At 37.3% G+C, this 15,391-nt stretch overlaps 1 protein-coding gene across 5 annotated transcripts in view; it reads right to left on the reverse strand.

The window, feature by feature from the left end:
- HERC4 (HECT and RLD domain containing E3 ubiquitin protein ligase 4) overlaps window positions 1-15,391 on the reverse strand; it is a 153,150-nt gene that overhangs the window by 95,499 nt on the left and 42,260 nt on the right. For 4 of the 5 annotated variants that reach the window (XM_011926859.1, XM_011926868.1, XM_011926849.1 and 1 more), the window contains 3 exons: window positions 12,733-12,954; window positions 11,564-11,655; window positions 4,455-4,585 (listed from right to left, as the gene is read on the reverse strand). In XM_011926859.1, coding sequence (XP_011782249.1) covers window positions 4,455-4,585; window positions 11,564-11,655; window positions 12,733-12,954 — 445 coding nt within the window. The remainder of the gene's footprint in view (window positions 1-4,454; window positions 4,586-11,563; window positions 11,656-12,732; window positions 12,955-15,391) is intronic. The other variant, XM_011926875.1, reaches the window with a different exon arrangement.

Here is a 15,391-nt window from a genome sequence, read left to right on the forward strand (position 1 = left end):
TATGTCACTGACATGTTGTTTGTGCACAACAGACCAATACAGACATTATAAATTTTATGTAAATAAGTTTATTTATTTTTTGAGACAGTATTTTTGCTCTCTTGCCCAGGCTGGAGTGCAGTGACACGATCTCAGCTCACTGCAACCTCCGCCTCCTGGGATCTAGTGATTCTCCTGTCTCATCAGCCTCCCCAATAGCTGGGATTATAGGTACATGCCACCATGCCCAGCTAATTTTTCTATTTTTAGTAGAGACGGGGTTTTTTCGCCATGTTGGCCAGGCTGGTCATGAACCCCTAACCTCAGGTGATCCGCCAGCCTCGGCCTCCCAAAGTGCTGGGATTACAGGTGTGAGCCACCATGCCTGGCCTATGTCTATAAGTTTAAACTTAGGCAAAATGAAAAAAATTCTTAGAAAAAAATTCACGTTCACATAACTGACTCAAGAAATAATAAAAGCTATCTCGTAGCCACTAAATAGATTGAAGAATGTTTTTTAAATTCCAAAAAATAAAATGCTAGGCACGAATGGCTTTAATGACAAGTTCTACCAACATTTCAGGTTGTTCTATTTCCAAGAATTAGAAAACAAAAGTACTTTCCTCAATGTTATTTTATCAGACTAGAAAACCTTCATAATAAAATCTGGTGAAAAGAATAATAAGAAAAAAATTATAGATCAAGTTCACTGATAAACAGAAATATAAATAATAGTAAACAGAATATTCACAAATCATGCCCAGCACTAAATAAAAAGGATAATACTTGACCAAACTGAAGTTATTCCAGAAAAACAAAGCTGTTAACTAGAAAAAAAATCCATCAATATGCCACATTAACAGATTAAAGGAAAAAAATCATAAATCATTTCGATACAGAAAAAACATTAAAAACTTAACATCCATTCACAATAAAAAAAAAAAACTAGGAATAAAAGGGAAATTACTCAGTCTGATAGAGGTTATCTACAAAAATCTTAACAGCAAACATTATAGTTAACTGTGAAATATTGAAAGTTTTCCCGCAGAAAGGAAACATGTTTACAGTAAACATTATAATGGTGTCCTAACCAGCACATTAAGACAATTATATAAACACATTAAGTATAAATAACAGAAATAACAAAACAGAACTGAATTGACTCACAGATGATAGGACTATGTACATGAGTAACTTATTAAGAGTTTAGCAAGGTGGCTGTATTTAAAATCAATATGTAAATATCAACTATTTCTACATGCCAGTGATTCCTCAGAAAGTGGAGATAAAAATATAATACCATTAAAGACGAACCTAGGAACCTACGAAAAGATATACAAGACCTCTATGATGAAAATTTTAAAACACTTTATTATAAGACATTAAAGAAGTTTGGAAGTTGATTATTAGAAAAGTTAGTATTATAAAGATAACAACTTTTCCCCAAATTAACCTAGAGATTCAATGCATTACCAATCAAAATCCCACAAGGCTTTTTTTTTTCCTTTGAGAGAACTTGACAGACCTATGCGAAAATTTATATGAAAGTAATAAAGGTCATCATCAGCCAAAGCATTCTTTATTTATTTTCTTTTTGAGATGGAGTTTTGCTCTTGTTGCCCAGGCTGGAGCGCAATGGTGCGATCTTGGCTCACTGCAACCTCCGCCTCCTGGGTTCCAGCGATTCTCCTGCCTCAGTCTCCCGAGTAGCTGGGATTACAGGCATGTGCCACGACGCCCGGCTAATTCTGTATTTTTAGTAGAGACAGTGTTTCACCATGTTGGTCAGGCTGGTCTCGAACTCCCAACCTCAGGTGATCCACCCACCTCAGCCTCCCAAAGTGCTGGAATTACAGGCGTGAGCCACCGCACCCAATCCAGCCAAAGCATTCTTAAAGAACAGAAGAATAACAAGGAGTCACTTTACCCCAAATAGAAGAAGTTATTATGGTGTCTATATAGTGTTTAAGTGGCACAGGGGCAGGCATATAGATTGAAAAATTAGAGATCATAGAAAGAGATCCATGTACATATACCAACTTATGGCAACAGTGACACCATACAGTAGGAGGGTGAAGGATTTTCAAAAATGGAGCTAGAAAAGGGGATTCTTGGAAAATCATGGAATAAAAAGCACCAAGAATCTGTTTCCCATCTGGACAACAATTACACCGGCAGAATCTGTCTGACAGAACCATTTTGCAACTCTGGAGTCTATGCACAGGTTTGTTATTTCCAAGAGAAGAGGTGGATGGCAAACTCTGGTTAATTTCAATTTCAGATCATAGCATGGTAGCAGTTACCCATTCCTTACTCCTGTGTAAGGGAGCCATGAACAGGTTCCAGGAGCAGCTTGTATGCAACTTGTAGAAGCCAGGGTGGGCAAAAAGGATTTTGTCCCTTTTAGGAACTGGTGCCCTGATCACTGATTGGTGCTTCTGATAGTCAAGGTGCAGAAAGACAGGCAATCACTGTTGTACACTCTCTCATTCTGGCTAAAGAGACTTCCAAGGAATTCAAAGGGCTGATGCTTTCTCTTTCTTTCTTCCACTCTCCTCCGCCCCCACCTTTCATTTTCTCCTTTATTTCTTTGGGGAACCAGACATTTAAGGTCTAGAACATTAAAAAGCAACCACCTTTATGGGTGAATTTAGAAAGTCACTGTGCATTAGCAGGGAAAGGTACAGCCTAAGAAAAGATCTGCAAAGACCTCATTTTTATACCTCAGGGTGACTCCTGACACAGAGACAGCCTATAATAATCAAAAACCAAAAATCAGCAAACTCTGGCTGGGGGAGCCAGAGTTTTTTAGCAGCGACGGAGTTTCACCTTGTTAGCCAGAATGGTCTCAATCTCCTGACCTCGTGATCTGCCTGCCTTGGCCTCCCAAAGTACTGGGATTACAGGTGTGAGCCACCACGCCTGGCCCTAATTTTTGTATTTTTAGTAGAGACAGGGTTTAAAATCAATATGTAAATATCAACTATTTCTACATGCCAGTGATTCCTCAGAAAGTGGAGATAAAAATGTAATAGGGGGAGAATCTGATTTCCAGTTACCACATTACTAGAGTTAAATATCCAGTTTTCAAAAAACATCACAAGGAGAAAAGATGTTTCTCCTGTTACTACGTAGTAAGTAGTAGGCAAGGGTGGCCCATTCAAAGAAAATATAAACCAACAATAGAAACAACTCCTGAGAAAGGTCAAATGGCAGATCTAAAAGACAAAGACTAAATCAAACATCCTAAAGATGCTCAAATAACTATAGAGTAAGACGTGTAAAAAGAAAAAAAAAAACTATGAACAAAATGGAAATACCAATCAAAAAGAAAAACTAAAAAAAAAATTCTGGAGTTGGAAAGTACAATACCTGAAATAAAAAATACACTAAAGAGATCTGAAGGCAGATTTCAGCAAGCAGAAGAAAAATCAGCAAATATAAAGATAGGACAGTTGAAATTACTGAGTCTGTGGAACAGAAAGAGATCTTAAAAAAAATGTAGAGAGCCTAGGGGAACTACAGGATACCATTAAAGAGGAAAAAAGAATCACCAAAGAATACTTACAGTGTGATTACATGCATTTGAAGCTAATAGTTGATAAAACTAAACTATTATATAGATATGCATACAAGGTAGAAAAACATTAAGCAAGCTGATCAAAATTAAATTAAGTGGTCAAAAAAGGTACATTTTGTTACTTGGGAGTATGCTCAATTTAGTTCCCCCAAAGATGAAGTTCAACTCAAAGACTCCTCTATTTATTCCCAAGACCTAAGAATCAATAGATGAAGCTCAATGTCAAAGACTCTTCTCTTTACTCCCAAGAACTCAGAATAAGGAGAATTAGGAGATAATTGGTTTAATTATACCAATCAAACTTTTATCACATTAATTCTATCTTAATTAACTGGTCGATCTCCTCACCCTTTAAGGAAAAAAGGTAAGCCTGGGCAACATAATGAGACCTTGTTGCTTCTAAAAATTAAAAAAATAAAATTAGCTGGGCATGATAGTGCATTCCTGTAGTCCCAGTTACGCAAAAGGCTGAGGCAAGAGGATTACTTGAGCATAGGAGGTTGAGGCTGCAATAAGCCACAATTGTGGCACTGCACTCCAGCCTGGGTGACATAGCAAGACTCTATCACCCAAAAAAGAAAAGAAAAGAAAAAAAGGTGGAAAACAGAAAGAAAGAAAGAAAGAAGCCTTTCGAGTGCGATATCAAATACAATAAATATAATATTACATATACCTTATTAACATCTTGCCTCAGCTAAATCTGTGCAAGTAAAGATACATAAAATAACAGTAAAAAAGATGTTTCTCCTGTTACTATGACTCCTCAGTGGGAAAATAGGTATTTGGAGGGAGAACGTGTTTCCTCAGATTATTAGGATCCCTGAAACAATTCAATAAGCAATCCCTAAACAACTGCAGTTTAGAGACCAGAATGCTCTTTTATAAAACACCTTACCGTCCACAAGCAATCTGAGTGACAATGCTTCCCATAAGTTCAAAAACTTTCCTTGGGTTTATTTCATGACTGGTAGAATTATGGCCCAACTGACCATACCCTCCAGCTCCAAAAGTAAACACTCCACCTTCCTAAAAAAAGACAAAACCCCTTATCATTAGAAGGCATAATAAAGAAAATAACTGATCTCCAGAAAAATAAGTCCAACTCTTTAATATAAACTCAGGTTTTTCTCTTCTAAGAACTGTCTTCATAATTTAACAGATAGATGGCTCTTTCAAAGTAAAATGTCATACAACTATGTGAATTCCAGGTAATGATGTTTTCACCGTTATAAAATATTTAAAGTAGACACTGAAGAGATACAAATAATTATTTATTTGCATTGCCTTTCATTATCATTATACTGTCTTGCTGGATTCCAAGTACATATACAAAACTTCACAAAACCTAAAAATAGTATCTTCACTTTTCAAGGTAGTTACTGCCTTACATAGATGCACTGCAAAAAGAGTACATGTAACCAGAGTGCATAAATATAGCAATTTTTATTTACTTATTTATTTTTTCAGACAGGGTCTTGCTCTATCACCCAGGCTTGAGTGCAGCGGCATAATCACAACTCACTGCAGCCTCAACCTCCTGGAGTCAGGTGATCCTCCCACCTCAGCCTCCTAAGTAGCTGGAAGTACAGGCATGCACCAGCAAGTCTGGCTATTTTTTTACTTTTTTGTAGAGATGGGGTTTTCCTGTGTTGCCCAGGCTGTTCTTGAACTCCTGGGCTCAAGCAATCCTCTTGCCTTGGCCTCCCGAAGTGCTGGGATTACAGGCATGAGCCACCGTGCGTGGCCTTATAGCAATTTTTAGCATACAGTTACTATAATATACAGATGTCATTTAAAAAAAACTCCTCATAGAAACATTTAACTAAAGCAGATGGATCACTTGAGGTCAAGAGTTTGAGACTAGCCTGGCCAACACGGCAAAACCCTGTCTGTACTAAAAATACAAAAATTAGGGCCAGGCGTGGTGGCTCACACCTGTAATCCCAGTACTTTGGGAGGCCAAGGCAGGCAGATCACGAGGTCAGGAGATTGAGACCATTCTGGCTAACAAGGTGAAACCCCGTCGCTGCTAAAAATATAAAAAGTTAGCCAGGCATGGTAGCACCAGCTGGAGTCCCAGCTACTTGGGAGGCTGAGGCAGAAGAATCGCTTGTACCCGGGAGGCAGAGTTTGCAGTGAGCCGAGATAGCGCCACTGCACTCCAGCCTGGGCGACAGAGAAAGACTCCATCTCAAAAAAAAAAAAAAAAATTAGTTAGGCGTGGTGGTGGGCGCCTGTAGTTCCATCTACTTTGGACACTGAGGCAGAAGAATCGCTTGAACCCAGGAGGCGCAGGTTGCCATGGGCCGAGATCATGCCACTCAACTGCAACCTGGGCGACAAACTGAGACTCTGTCACAAAACAAACAAACAAACAAAAAAACATATAACATATAACTAAATTAGAAGTTCTGTATTGGAAAAAAATCTGTGATAACACAATCTCAATTAGTATTCTTCAGTTCAACTGCTTTTCTTCATAGTTGTAGCTATATAGGCAACTTTATATCCTGCTTTCATCATTTAATAGCGTTATTACATACCGTTATATGAGAACATTCATTTTTCTTTTTTTATCATAGAAAATTTCAAGCAAATACACAAAGGTAAAGAGAAAATACTGTAAATCACCATATAACCATCATTCAGTTTCAATAACTGGCAAAAGGTTGGTTATTTTGTTTCACTGGTGTCTCCCCTTCCCTTTTGGGGGTATTTTCAAACAAAACAAAAAACACTTGAGTACTTTAAAGCAAACTGTGGTCATCATATCATTTCACCCACAAATGTGTATGTATCTTCAGCAGCATATATCTCTAAGAGATAAAAGTATATAACCATAATACTATTATCACATTCACAAAATCAATAGCCATGTTTAAATCTTCCTGATTATTTTACTGCATCATGTCACAAAGCATATATCTGCTTTGTTAGTGAAGTTAAAAATAAGTAAGTTGGGTGGCTAACGCCTATAATCCCAGCACTTTGGGAGGCTGAGGCAGGCGGATCATTTGAGGTCAGGAGATTGAGACCAGCCTGGCCAACATGCCGAGACCTCGTCTCTACTAAAAATACAAAAATTAGCTGGGCATAGTGGTGTGCGCCTGTAATCCCAGTTACTCGGGAGGCTGAGGCAGAATCACTTGAACCTAGGAGACGGAGGCCTGCAGTAAGCCAAGATCACACCACTGCACTTCAGCCTTGGCAACACAGTGAGACACTATCTCAATAAAAAAAAATATATATATATATATAAAATAAAAATAAGTCAAAGTGTGTCAGCCTGATACATCCCCATTAGGCTTAACGGTCTTTGCCTGGATTCATTATTTCATCAGGGAGTCTAAAATGGTGATTTTTCTAGTTTTATTATTTTTCCTACAGTTATGAACTGAAATTCTTCTATAAATAATTTGACTCATTAACTATTAAATTACCTAAAATACAAATTGCAAATGAAAGGCAGAATACTTGATTCTTTCCCATTATTGACCAGTTAAAAAAAAAAAGAGTGTTGTCCTAGCAACTTCCAAAGGTAAGCAATAAGTTTTGCTTATATTGATTTGCGGGAAGAGAAGATCATTACAAACTCATGGATTTTTTATAGATCTGATGTTTTCCATTTTTTGCAGTCATTATTTCTTCTCCATATCCAGTGAAAGCTCCTTCAAGTTGTTCTTCTGACAGGACTGCAGTAATCTTTGCTTTTTTATAACACAAAATGCCCAAAAGTATTCTTATACGTATTTTTTGCCCCAGACATGGGATCGGACTCTTCTCTAAGAAGCCCTGGTTCCTTTTAGTGGAGAATCTATAACAATCAAGGGAGTATCATTGTGTCCAGATTATACATGGTTCATTACTTCTAGGACCTTTCAGTGGTTATGGCAAAACAAAAACAAAAACAAAACAAAAAGCATATTCTTGGAGAAAAATAAACAAAGAGTTCATACTAACAATTGCAATTCAAAGTAAAGATCACAAGGTTTTAACTTAATTCCTATAGTTTTACACCTACCTCTTTTCTCTTAAGTTGAAAATCATAGTTTATAATACAGTAAAATAACTACTTCTTTGCTTTCTCCTATGTATATGTAACATATTGGAAAAAAGATAATAGCAAATTTACTTCTAACAGTAAGACTACAGAATGCACACTTGTAATCCCAGCATTTTGGGAGGTTGAGGTGGGAGGCTCACTTGAAACCAGGAGTACCAGACCAGCCTAGGCAACAAAGCGAGACATAATCTCTACAAAAAATTTAAAAAAAAAAAAAAAATCAGCCAGGCACAGTGGCGGATGCCTGTAGTTCTAGCTACTCAGGAGACTGAGGTGGAAGGACTGCTTGAGCCCAAGAATTTGGTCATAGCTTCAGTGCACTACGACTGTGCCACTGCACTCCAACTTGAGCAACAGAGTGAGACCCCCATCTCAGGGGAAAAAAAAGTTACAGAATGCAGTTTAAGGGCCAGGCACAGTGGCTCACGCCTGTAATCCTAGCATTTTGGGAGGCCAAGGCGGGTGGATTTCTTGAGGTCAGGAGTTCGAGACCAATCTGGCCAACATGGTGAAACCCCATCTCTACTAAAAATACAGAAAATTAGCAGGGGAGTGGTGATGCACGCCTGTAGTCCCAGGTACTCAGGAGGTTGAGGCAGGAGAATCACTTGTACCCAAGAGGTGGAAGTTACAGTGGGCCAAGATCGCACCATTGTACTCCAGACTGGGTGACAGAGTGAGGCTCTGTCTCAAAAAAAAAGGAGAAAAAAAAAAAAGGAAAAGAATGCAGTTTAAGATTTCTTTGTGGATTCAGTTTATCCTTAGCGTATTTCCCCCTAGTGATGGACAGCAAAATGCTATATTTTAAAATCACCTAAAATAATTCTTTCTTGTGTAGTTGTGTCACCAACTTGTTAGTTTTCCATTTTTAAGGACTAATATGTATATAATTTACATATAATTTTTACATATATATATAAAACTGTTTTTTTTTTTTTTTTTGAGACGGTTGCCTAGGCTGGAGTACAGTGGCACTGTCTCGGCTAACTGCAACCTCCACTTCCCAGGTTCAAGCGATTCTCCTGCCTCAGCCTCCTGAGCACCTGGGATTACAGGTATCTGCCACCACACTAGCCTAATTTTTTGTATTTTTAGTAGAGACAGGGTTTCACCACGTTGGCCAGGATGGTTTTGAACTCCTGACCTCGTGATCCACCTGTCTCAGCCTCCCAAAGCACTGGGATTACAGGTGTAAGCCACTGCACCGAGCCATAATTTTGCTTTTTAATTACATGTAACAGTTTCTAGATTCCAAAGTAAAAAATTATAAGGCAAGGCACATTTGTTCTGGCTATTAATTTTAAATTATTGTATTTTTAAAAACATACATGGCCAGGCGCAGTGGCTCACACTTGTAATCCCAGCACTCTGGGAGGCAGAGGCAGGTGGATCACTTGAGGTCAGGAGTTCAAGACCAGCCTAGCAAACACGGTGAAACCACATCTCTACAAAAAAATACAAAAAATAGCCAGGTGTGATGGCGCATGCCTATAATCCCAGCTACTTGGGAGGCTGAAGCATGAGAATCGCTTGAACCCGGAGGTTGCAGTGAGCCAAGATAGATCACACCACTGTACCCCAGCCTGGGAGACAGAGTTTTTGTTCAAAAACAAAAACAAAAACAAACAAACATACATGGCATATGATGTATGCTCATATTTCGGTCCCTTTCTTATAAAAAGACAGCTGTTCCATACGCCTTGCTCTTTTCACTTAGCAATATATCATAGAAATCATTCCACAGCATAAGTATCTCGTTCTGTTTTACACTTCACTGTACTTCATTACAGGGATGTACCACAATTTAACTCATGGATATTTGGATTTCTCCTAGTCTTTTGCTATTAAAATGCTACAATAAATGGTCTTGTGCATACATAATTTCAAATCTTTGGGGTAGATTCCTAAAAGTGGCTCTGCTAAATCAAAATGTGTATTTGTATGTGACTTACATAATGCATCTGCAAATAAACTTGAAAAAAAATGTGACATCTTTATGGAAGTATCCTCATATCTATAAACATGGCATGTCTTTCCATTTATTGTTTTTAAAAGTTAGTTTTAAAATCTTTCCTAATGCAGTTTTCCTAGTGTAGGTTTTGTACAGAAGACTATTTCATAAAGCAATCTTAATCTATTTACTATTTCCAAGAAATTCTTCCAGAAAAGCAAGACATGGATACGGAACATGTATTTTAACTTAAATCAAGGGAAAATAAAGTATTTTATTTTGGGGATATTTACAACTATCTAATTTTGTTAAAAATAATGTACACCCAAAATTCCAATAAATAAATGTCACTAGCTACTATCTTCTGACAGAGGAATACAAAAGAGTAATAGAATTAGCATTTCTTAAAACTAAATAGACACAAAAAGTTACTTATCCTAGAACATTAGGATGAATGGTTATCTGAAAGGCTGAATCTGAAAAGCATTAACATTGTTAGCCTTTCTGCCATAAAATTAAGTTTTTGGAATTACATCACACATGGTATTTTTTATATTTTGATAAATTTCTTCCAAATACCAATAACAAAAAAGGACAAGTAATATGTAAGACTTGCCAACAGGAATAAATAAGACTTCAGTGATTACATTTGTAACCTGAACACCAAAATCAATAAAATATGATATTAGGTTGGTGCAGAAGTAATTGTGGTTTTTACCATTAATGGCAAAAAACGAAATTACTTTTGCACCAACCTAATAATAAGATTGGCAGGTATAATATTCCTTCTTTAATAAAGGCAAGTAATACAAAATACTTTAACTTTCATAATTGGTCATTACACTTTTAAAAGTGCCTTGAGTTCATTATATTCGACAATAATGAAGAGTAATTCTTGTCCTGCTAAAATTCCCAAGTAGAAATATAATGCAGAATTTTAAAGCCTGATTAGAAGTTAATGCCTCTTTTTTTTGAAACAAGGTCTCACTCTGTCTCCCAGCCTGCAGTGCAATGGTATGATCTCAGCTCACTGCAAACTCCACCTCCTGGGTTCAACTGATTCTCCTGCCTCAGCCTCCCGAGTAGCAAGGATTACAGGTGCCTACCACTATGCCCAGCTAACTTTCATATTTTTAGTAGAGACAGGGCTTCACCAAGTTTGCCAGGCCGGTCTTGAACTTCTGACCACAGGTGACCCACCTGCCTCAACATCCCAAAGCACTGGGATTACAGGCATGAACCACCGTGCTCGGACATTAATGTCTTTTCACCAATTTTATATACTATGTAAGACCAAAACAGATAAAGAAGTTCAACCAGTTTCTAACTTGACCAATGAAAAACTTGCAAATTCCTTTATATTAACATGACTGCAATAAATAATTCTCTGGTAAAGATTAATTGAATGCTTTCATTTTCATCTAACTTCTAGTCACTTGAGAACTAAACAGTACTGATATTTAATTAGCACATACCCAAGACAGTAAGAAGTCAGAGTTAAAGCCATTGATAAAACTCTGATCAAAGCTCACTATAACTGCTTGCACAATACTTGGCCTATCAATAACAGACAGATTCATCCCCTCTATTGCTTGTATGAAGTATTTATAAGCCAAATGGAAACTACATTCAAATTAGGCTGAGCTACACAATATAAATGGGTTTGATACATATATCATGGCAAGCCTAATGAACTAAAATGGAATAATTTTATTCAAAGTATGACTTAAGCAGTATTTCATATAAAGCTGAGAAATTCAGCAATATACTATCATTATATATAATAGTATATCAATTCACATTTTATAACATAAAACAAAGTTGAAAAATTAGGTAAATTATTTTCAAGAATAAGTCTTTTTCCCAGATAAATTATGTTTGAAATACCAATAACACTCAAGTTAAAACTTGAGAAAATATCATGAGAACATTGATTAATCATGAAAGAACTATGATGAGCAATAATAAAGAAGTTTTAAAAGTACAATACCTTGGTTAGTGCAGCAGTATGATCTTCTCCACAACAAATATAAACTATTTTCTGAGATCTTAGTGACTTTAGTAAATTAGGAACATACCTATCTGAAAATTCCAACAAGAGATGTTAATAATATTTTAAAAATTAAAACTCATCTAGATATGTTTCCTCTACAGCTTCCCAAGCTCAGTAGACAGTTGTGAGCACATAATTTTAACTATGATTCAATGATTTTGTAGTACAAGCTTCTTAAGTCGGGTTCCCAGGCCTATCCATACTATTGTGATAAAGAAGGGGACTTAAAGAGTTAAGCGCTAAACAGCCAATATGCCAGTCTGCACAGGACTCAGCAATCAAGGAATTTCAAAATTATTTAACTGCTTCTAATTTTCCACATATACACATCATTCTTTATATTTACTTCATGATAGTTATACCAACAGGAGCCTACTTAAAAGCCTGGGAAAAAAAAATGTACTTTAGGCTGTTTTGTAGCAGAAAAGATACATGATATCCTAATATGACATATTCTTCTTAGGCAAAACAAGGTATTCTTTAATTCTTTGCTTATCATTACTAATCGTTATTAGATTAACAACTCACTTTTGTCCATTTCAGTCATTACAATTATATTGAACTATAAGAAATTAGCTTTTGTAAGTCAAATACTGGCATTCAACTCAATGTAATCATGAAAAATAAGTTCCAAGTTCCCAACTTGTTTCAATTATAATTCTTTCAAATTCAAAATGTTTATTTTTAAGACTTTAGCATCAATGTTAAAAGTGAAGCCCAACCAAAGATTTAACCCAAATCATTTAAATATTTCCTTGAAAAACCCAAAGATTAACATTACTTCCCCAGAATAATTTTACAGCTTCCTTCCACTAACAGTGGCCAACAGTGGATTAACAATTTGAAGTAATGTTTTTCAACTGTCTTTTAATAAATATCCAGTACCAAAGATTTTGCCCAGATATACTTTTTATAGTTCTTTAATGTAAAAAGGATATTTTGTGTCTTCCCACTGCATTCCTCAAATGGAATTTTTAAATAACATCTTATCCCCACCTCTACACCAGGGAACATACATTTCTCTCTTATACTAAGAATCACTGATCTATCTCAAAAGATCATCTCTTTTAAAAAACACACTTAAACTATACATAATGAGAACCTACCATTTTCATCATTAAGACCTAGCTGACCAAACTTGTTGCGTCCCCATCCAAAGATAGCTCCAGAAAGGGTGAGTACAAAACTATGGGCTCCTCCTGCTGCAACTTGCATGAAAGGGATTCCAAGCAAAGACTTAATCAGCTGTGGTGAAGTTTGCTTTTTACAGTCAGTACCTAAACCCAATTGGCCATATTTATTCTGTCCCCAACAGAAGACTTCACTTGCTGTAAAACAACAATGGAAAAATTAACCATTTTTCTTATATGCAAAAAATTTAATTTGAAAATAATAATTTCATTTAAAATTCCATACAAAGAGTATTATTTTGGGACATTCTTCCTATCATCAAAAGAATATAAATATTATTTTTAGCAATTATGCTTATTTTTCTTATATGAACATGTACTACTACCTAGAAGAACATTTAGTATTAGTATACTTTAAGTTTGACTACACAGAGGAACAGGTGAGTCACATAACAAGGAGTAATCTCATTTCCTTATGCTCCTCAACAGTCTCCTTTTAATATTCCTCAAGTCTCATTTTTATTCTGTAGTTTCTCCCAAGAGGTACTCATTCAAGCTCAAACTTCAGTAACTATCTGCTGATCACATTCAAAATTTTATCACTAGCCCAAACCTCTCCTGAGTAAAAAACCCACATAACCCACTGTTTACCTGACATCTATACTTGGAAATTTCAAAGGAACTTCTAACTTAGGATGCCCCCAACAAAATTCATTACCCCCATCCTACTTCCCTGGACCTCTTTCCAGTGTTCCCCATTTTGGTAAATAACATCATAACTGACTCAGTAGCAACAATTATCAACCTAGGGAGTCTTCCTTAATACTCCTTTTTTTTTTTTTAACTTCACAGATATCCAGTCTATCATATATCACCAATTTATATACAGTTTTCTTTCTAAAGAAAAATATGGCAGATAGATCCATTCCTCACCATCTTAACTGATTCCTATAATAGTTTCCCCTACCTGTCACTTTTGCTCCCATACTGCCATCATATTTTGCAACTTTAGACATCCTTTTATTAAACTAACAACTGGCACTAAATAACTGATGCACTAATAACTGAGTTTTTTTTTTTTTTTTTTGAGATGGAGTCTTGCTCTGTTGCCCAGGCTGGAGTGCAGTGGCGCAATATTGGCTCACTGCAAGCTCCGCCTCCTGGGTTCATGCGATTCTCCTGCCTCAGCCTCCCGTGTAGCTGGGACTACAGGTGCCCGCCACTGCACCCGGCTAATTTTTTGTATTTTTAGTAGAGACGGGGTTTCTCCGTGTTAGCCAGGATGGTCTCGATCTTCTGACTTCGTGATCCTCCCGTCTCAGCCTCCCAAAGTGCTGGGATTACAGGCGTGAGCCACTGCGCCCGGCCAATAACTGAGTTTTTTAATTGAAACTACAAAACAGTACACACTTAAAAGTAAGGTTCCTTCCAAAAAAAATCAGAATCCTGGTTCCTCTTTCAAGAGACAGCCACTCTTTTTTTTTTTTTTGAGATGGAATCTTGCTCTGTCACCCAGGTTGGAGTGCAGTGGTACAATCTTTGCTTGCTGCAACCTCCATCTCCCGGGTTCAAGTGATCCTCCTGCCTCAGCCTCCTGAGTAGCTGGGATTACAGGCATGTGCTACCACATCTGGCTAATTTTTTTTTTAATATTCTTAGCAGAGACGGGGTTTCACCATGTTGGACAGGCTGGTCTCGAACTCCTGACCTAGCGACCTGCCCACCTCAGCCTCCCAAAGTGGTGGGATTACAGGCATGAGCCACCACACCCAGCCTGAGACGAGTACTCTAACCCATTACTGGTAAGTCCTTCAAGAAATGTTCTATGTGCATATAAACAGACATTTGTATACATGTGTAGAGATATTGTAAAAATGCAGATTTGATCATATTGCTCACCCCAAAAAATATATTTCAGTGCTTTCTCATTGCTCTTGGGATAAACACTTTAAACAAGGCTTATAAGGTGCTGTATGATCTACCTATGTTTCCAATCTCTTCTCATATCAGTCTCTTCCCTCACTCACTATACTCTAGCCATACTTGCCTTCCTTCATATTCTCCAATGGCCACTTCTCACACACTTGCTGTTCTCTCTACCTAAACCTTCCCCTCATCTTTGTCCAGTTTATTTCAACTCTCTCCCAGCAGAAGCCTTCCTTCCCTGATCTCCTAGATTAGGTCTAGTACCTCTGCTATATGTTCTAAATACCCTAAAGTTTTTCTTTATAGCCCTTACCATAGTATGTAATTATATCATTATTTGAATGACTATATCACGAGGGCTAATAAGTAGTATACTGCTTATTACTGTATGCTGTAGTATGCTTAGTTCATACTAAGGGCTCTAAAAAATGTTTAGTAGCTGGGCACAGTGGCTTACGCCTGTAATCCCAGCACTTTGGGAGGTCAAGGCAGGAGGATCATGAGGTCAGGAGATAGAGACCATCCTGACTAGCACGGTGAAACCCTGTCTCTACTAAAAAAAAAAAAATACAAGAAATTAGCAGGGCGTGGTGGTGGGCCCCTGTAGTCCTAGCTACTCGGGAGGTTGAGGGAGGAGAATGGCATGAACCCAGAAGGCGGAGCTTGCAGTGAGCCGAGATTGCACGACTGCACTCCAGGCTGGGCAACA

This window comes from Colobus angolensis, unplaced genomic scaffold, assembly GCF_000951035.1.
Source record: "Colobus angolensis palliatus isolate OR3802 unplaced genomic scaffold, Cang.pa_1.0 Scaffold12, whole genome shotgun sequence".
Taxonomy (NCBI): Eukaryota; Metazoa; Chordata; class Mammalia; order Primates; family Cercopithecidae; genus Colobus; species Colobus angolensis.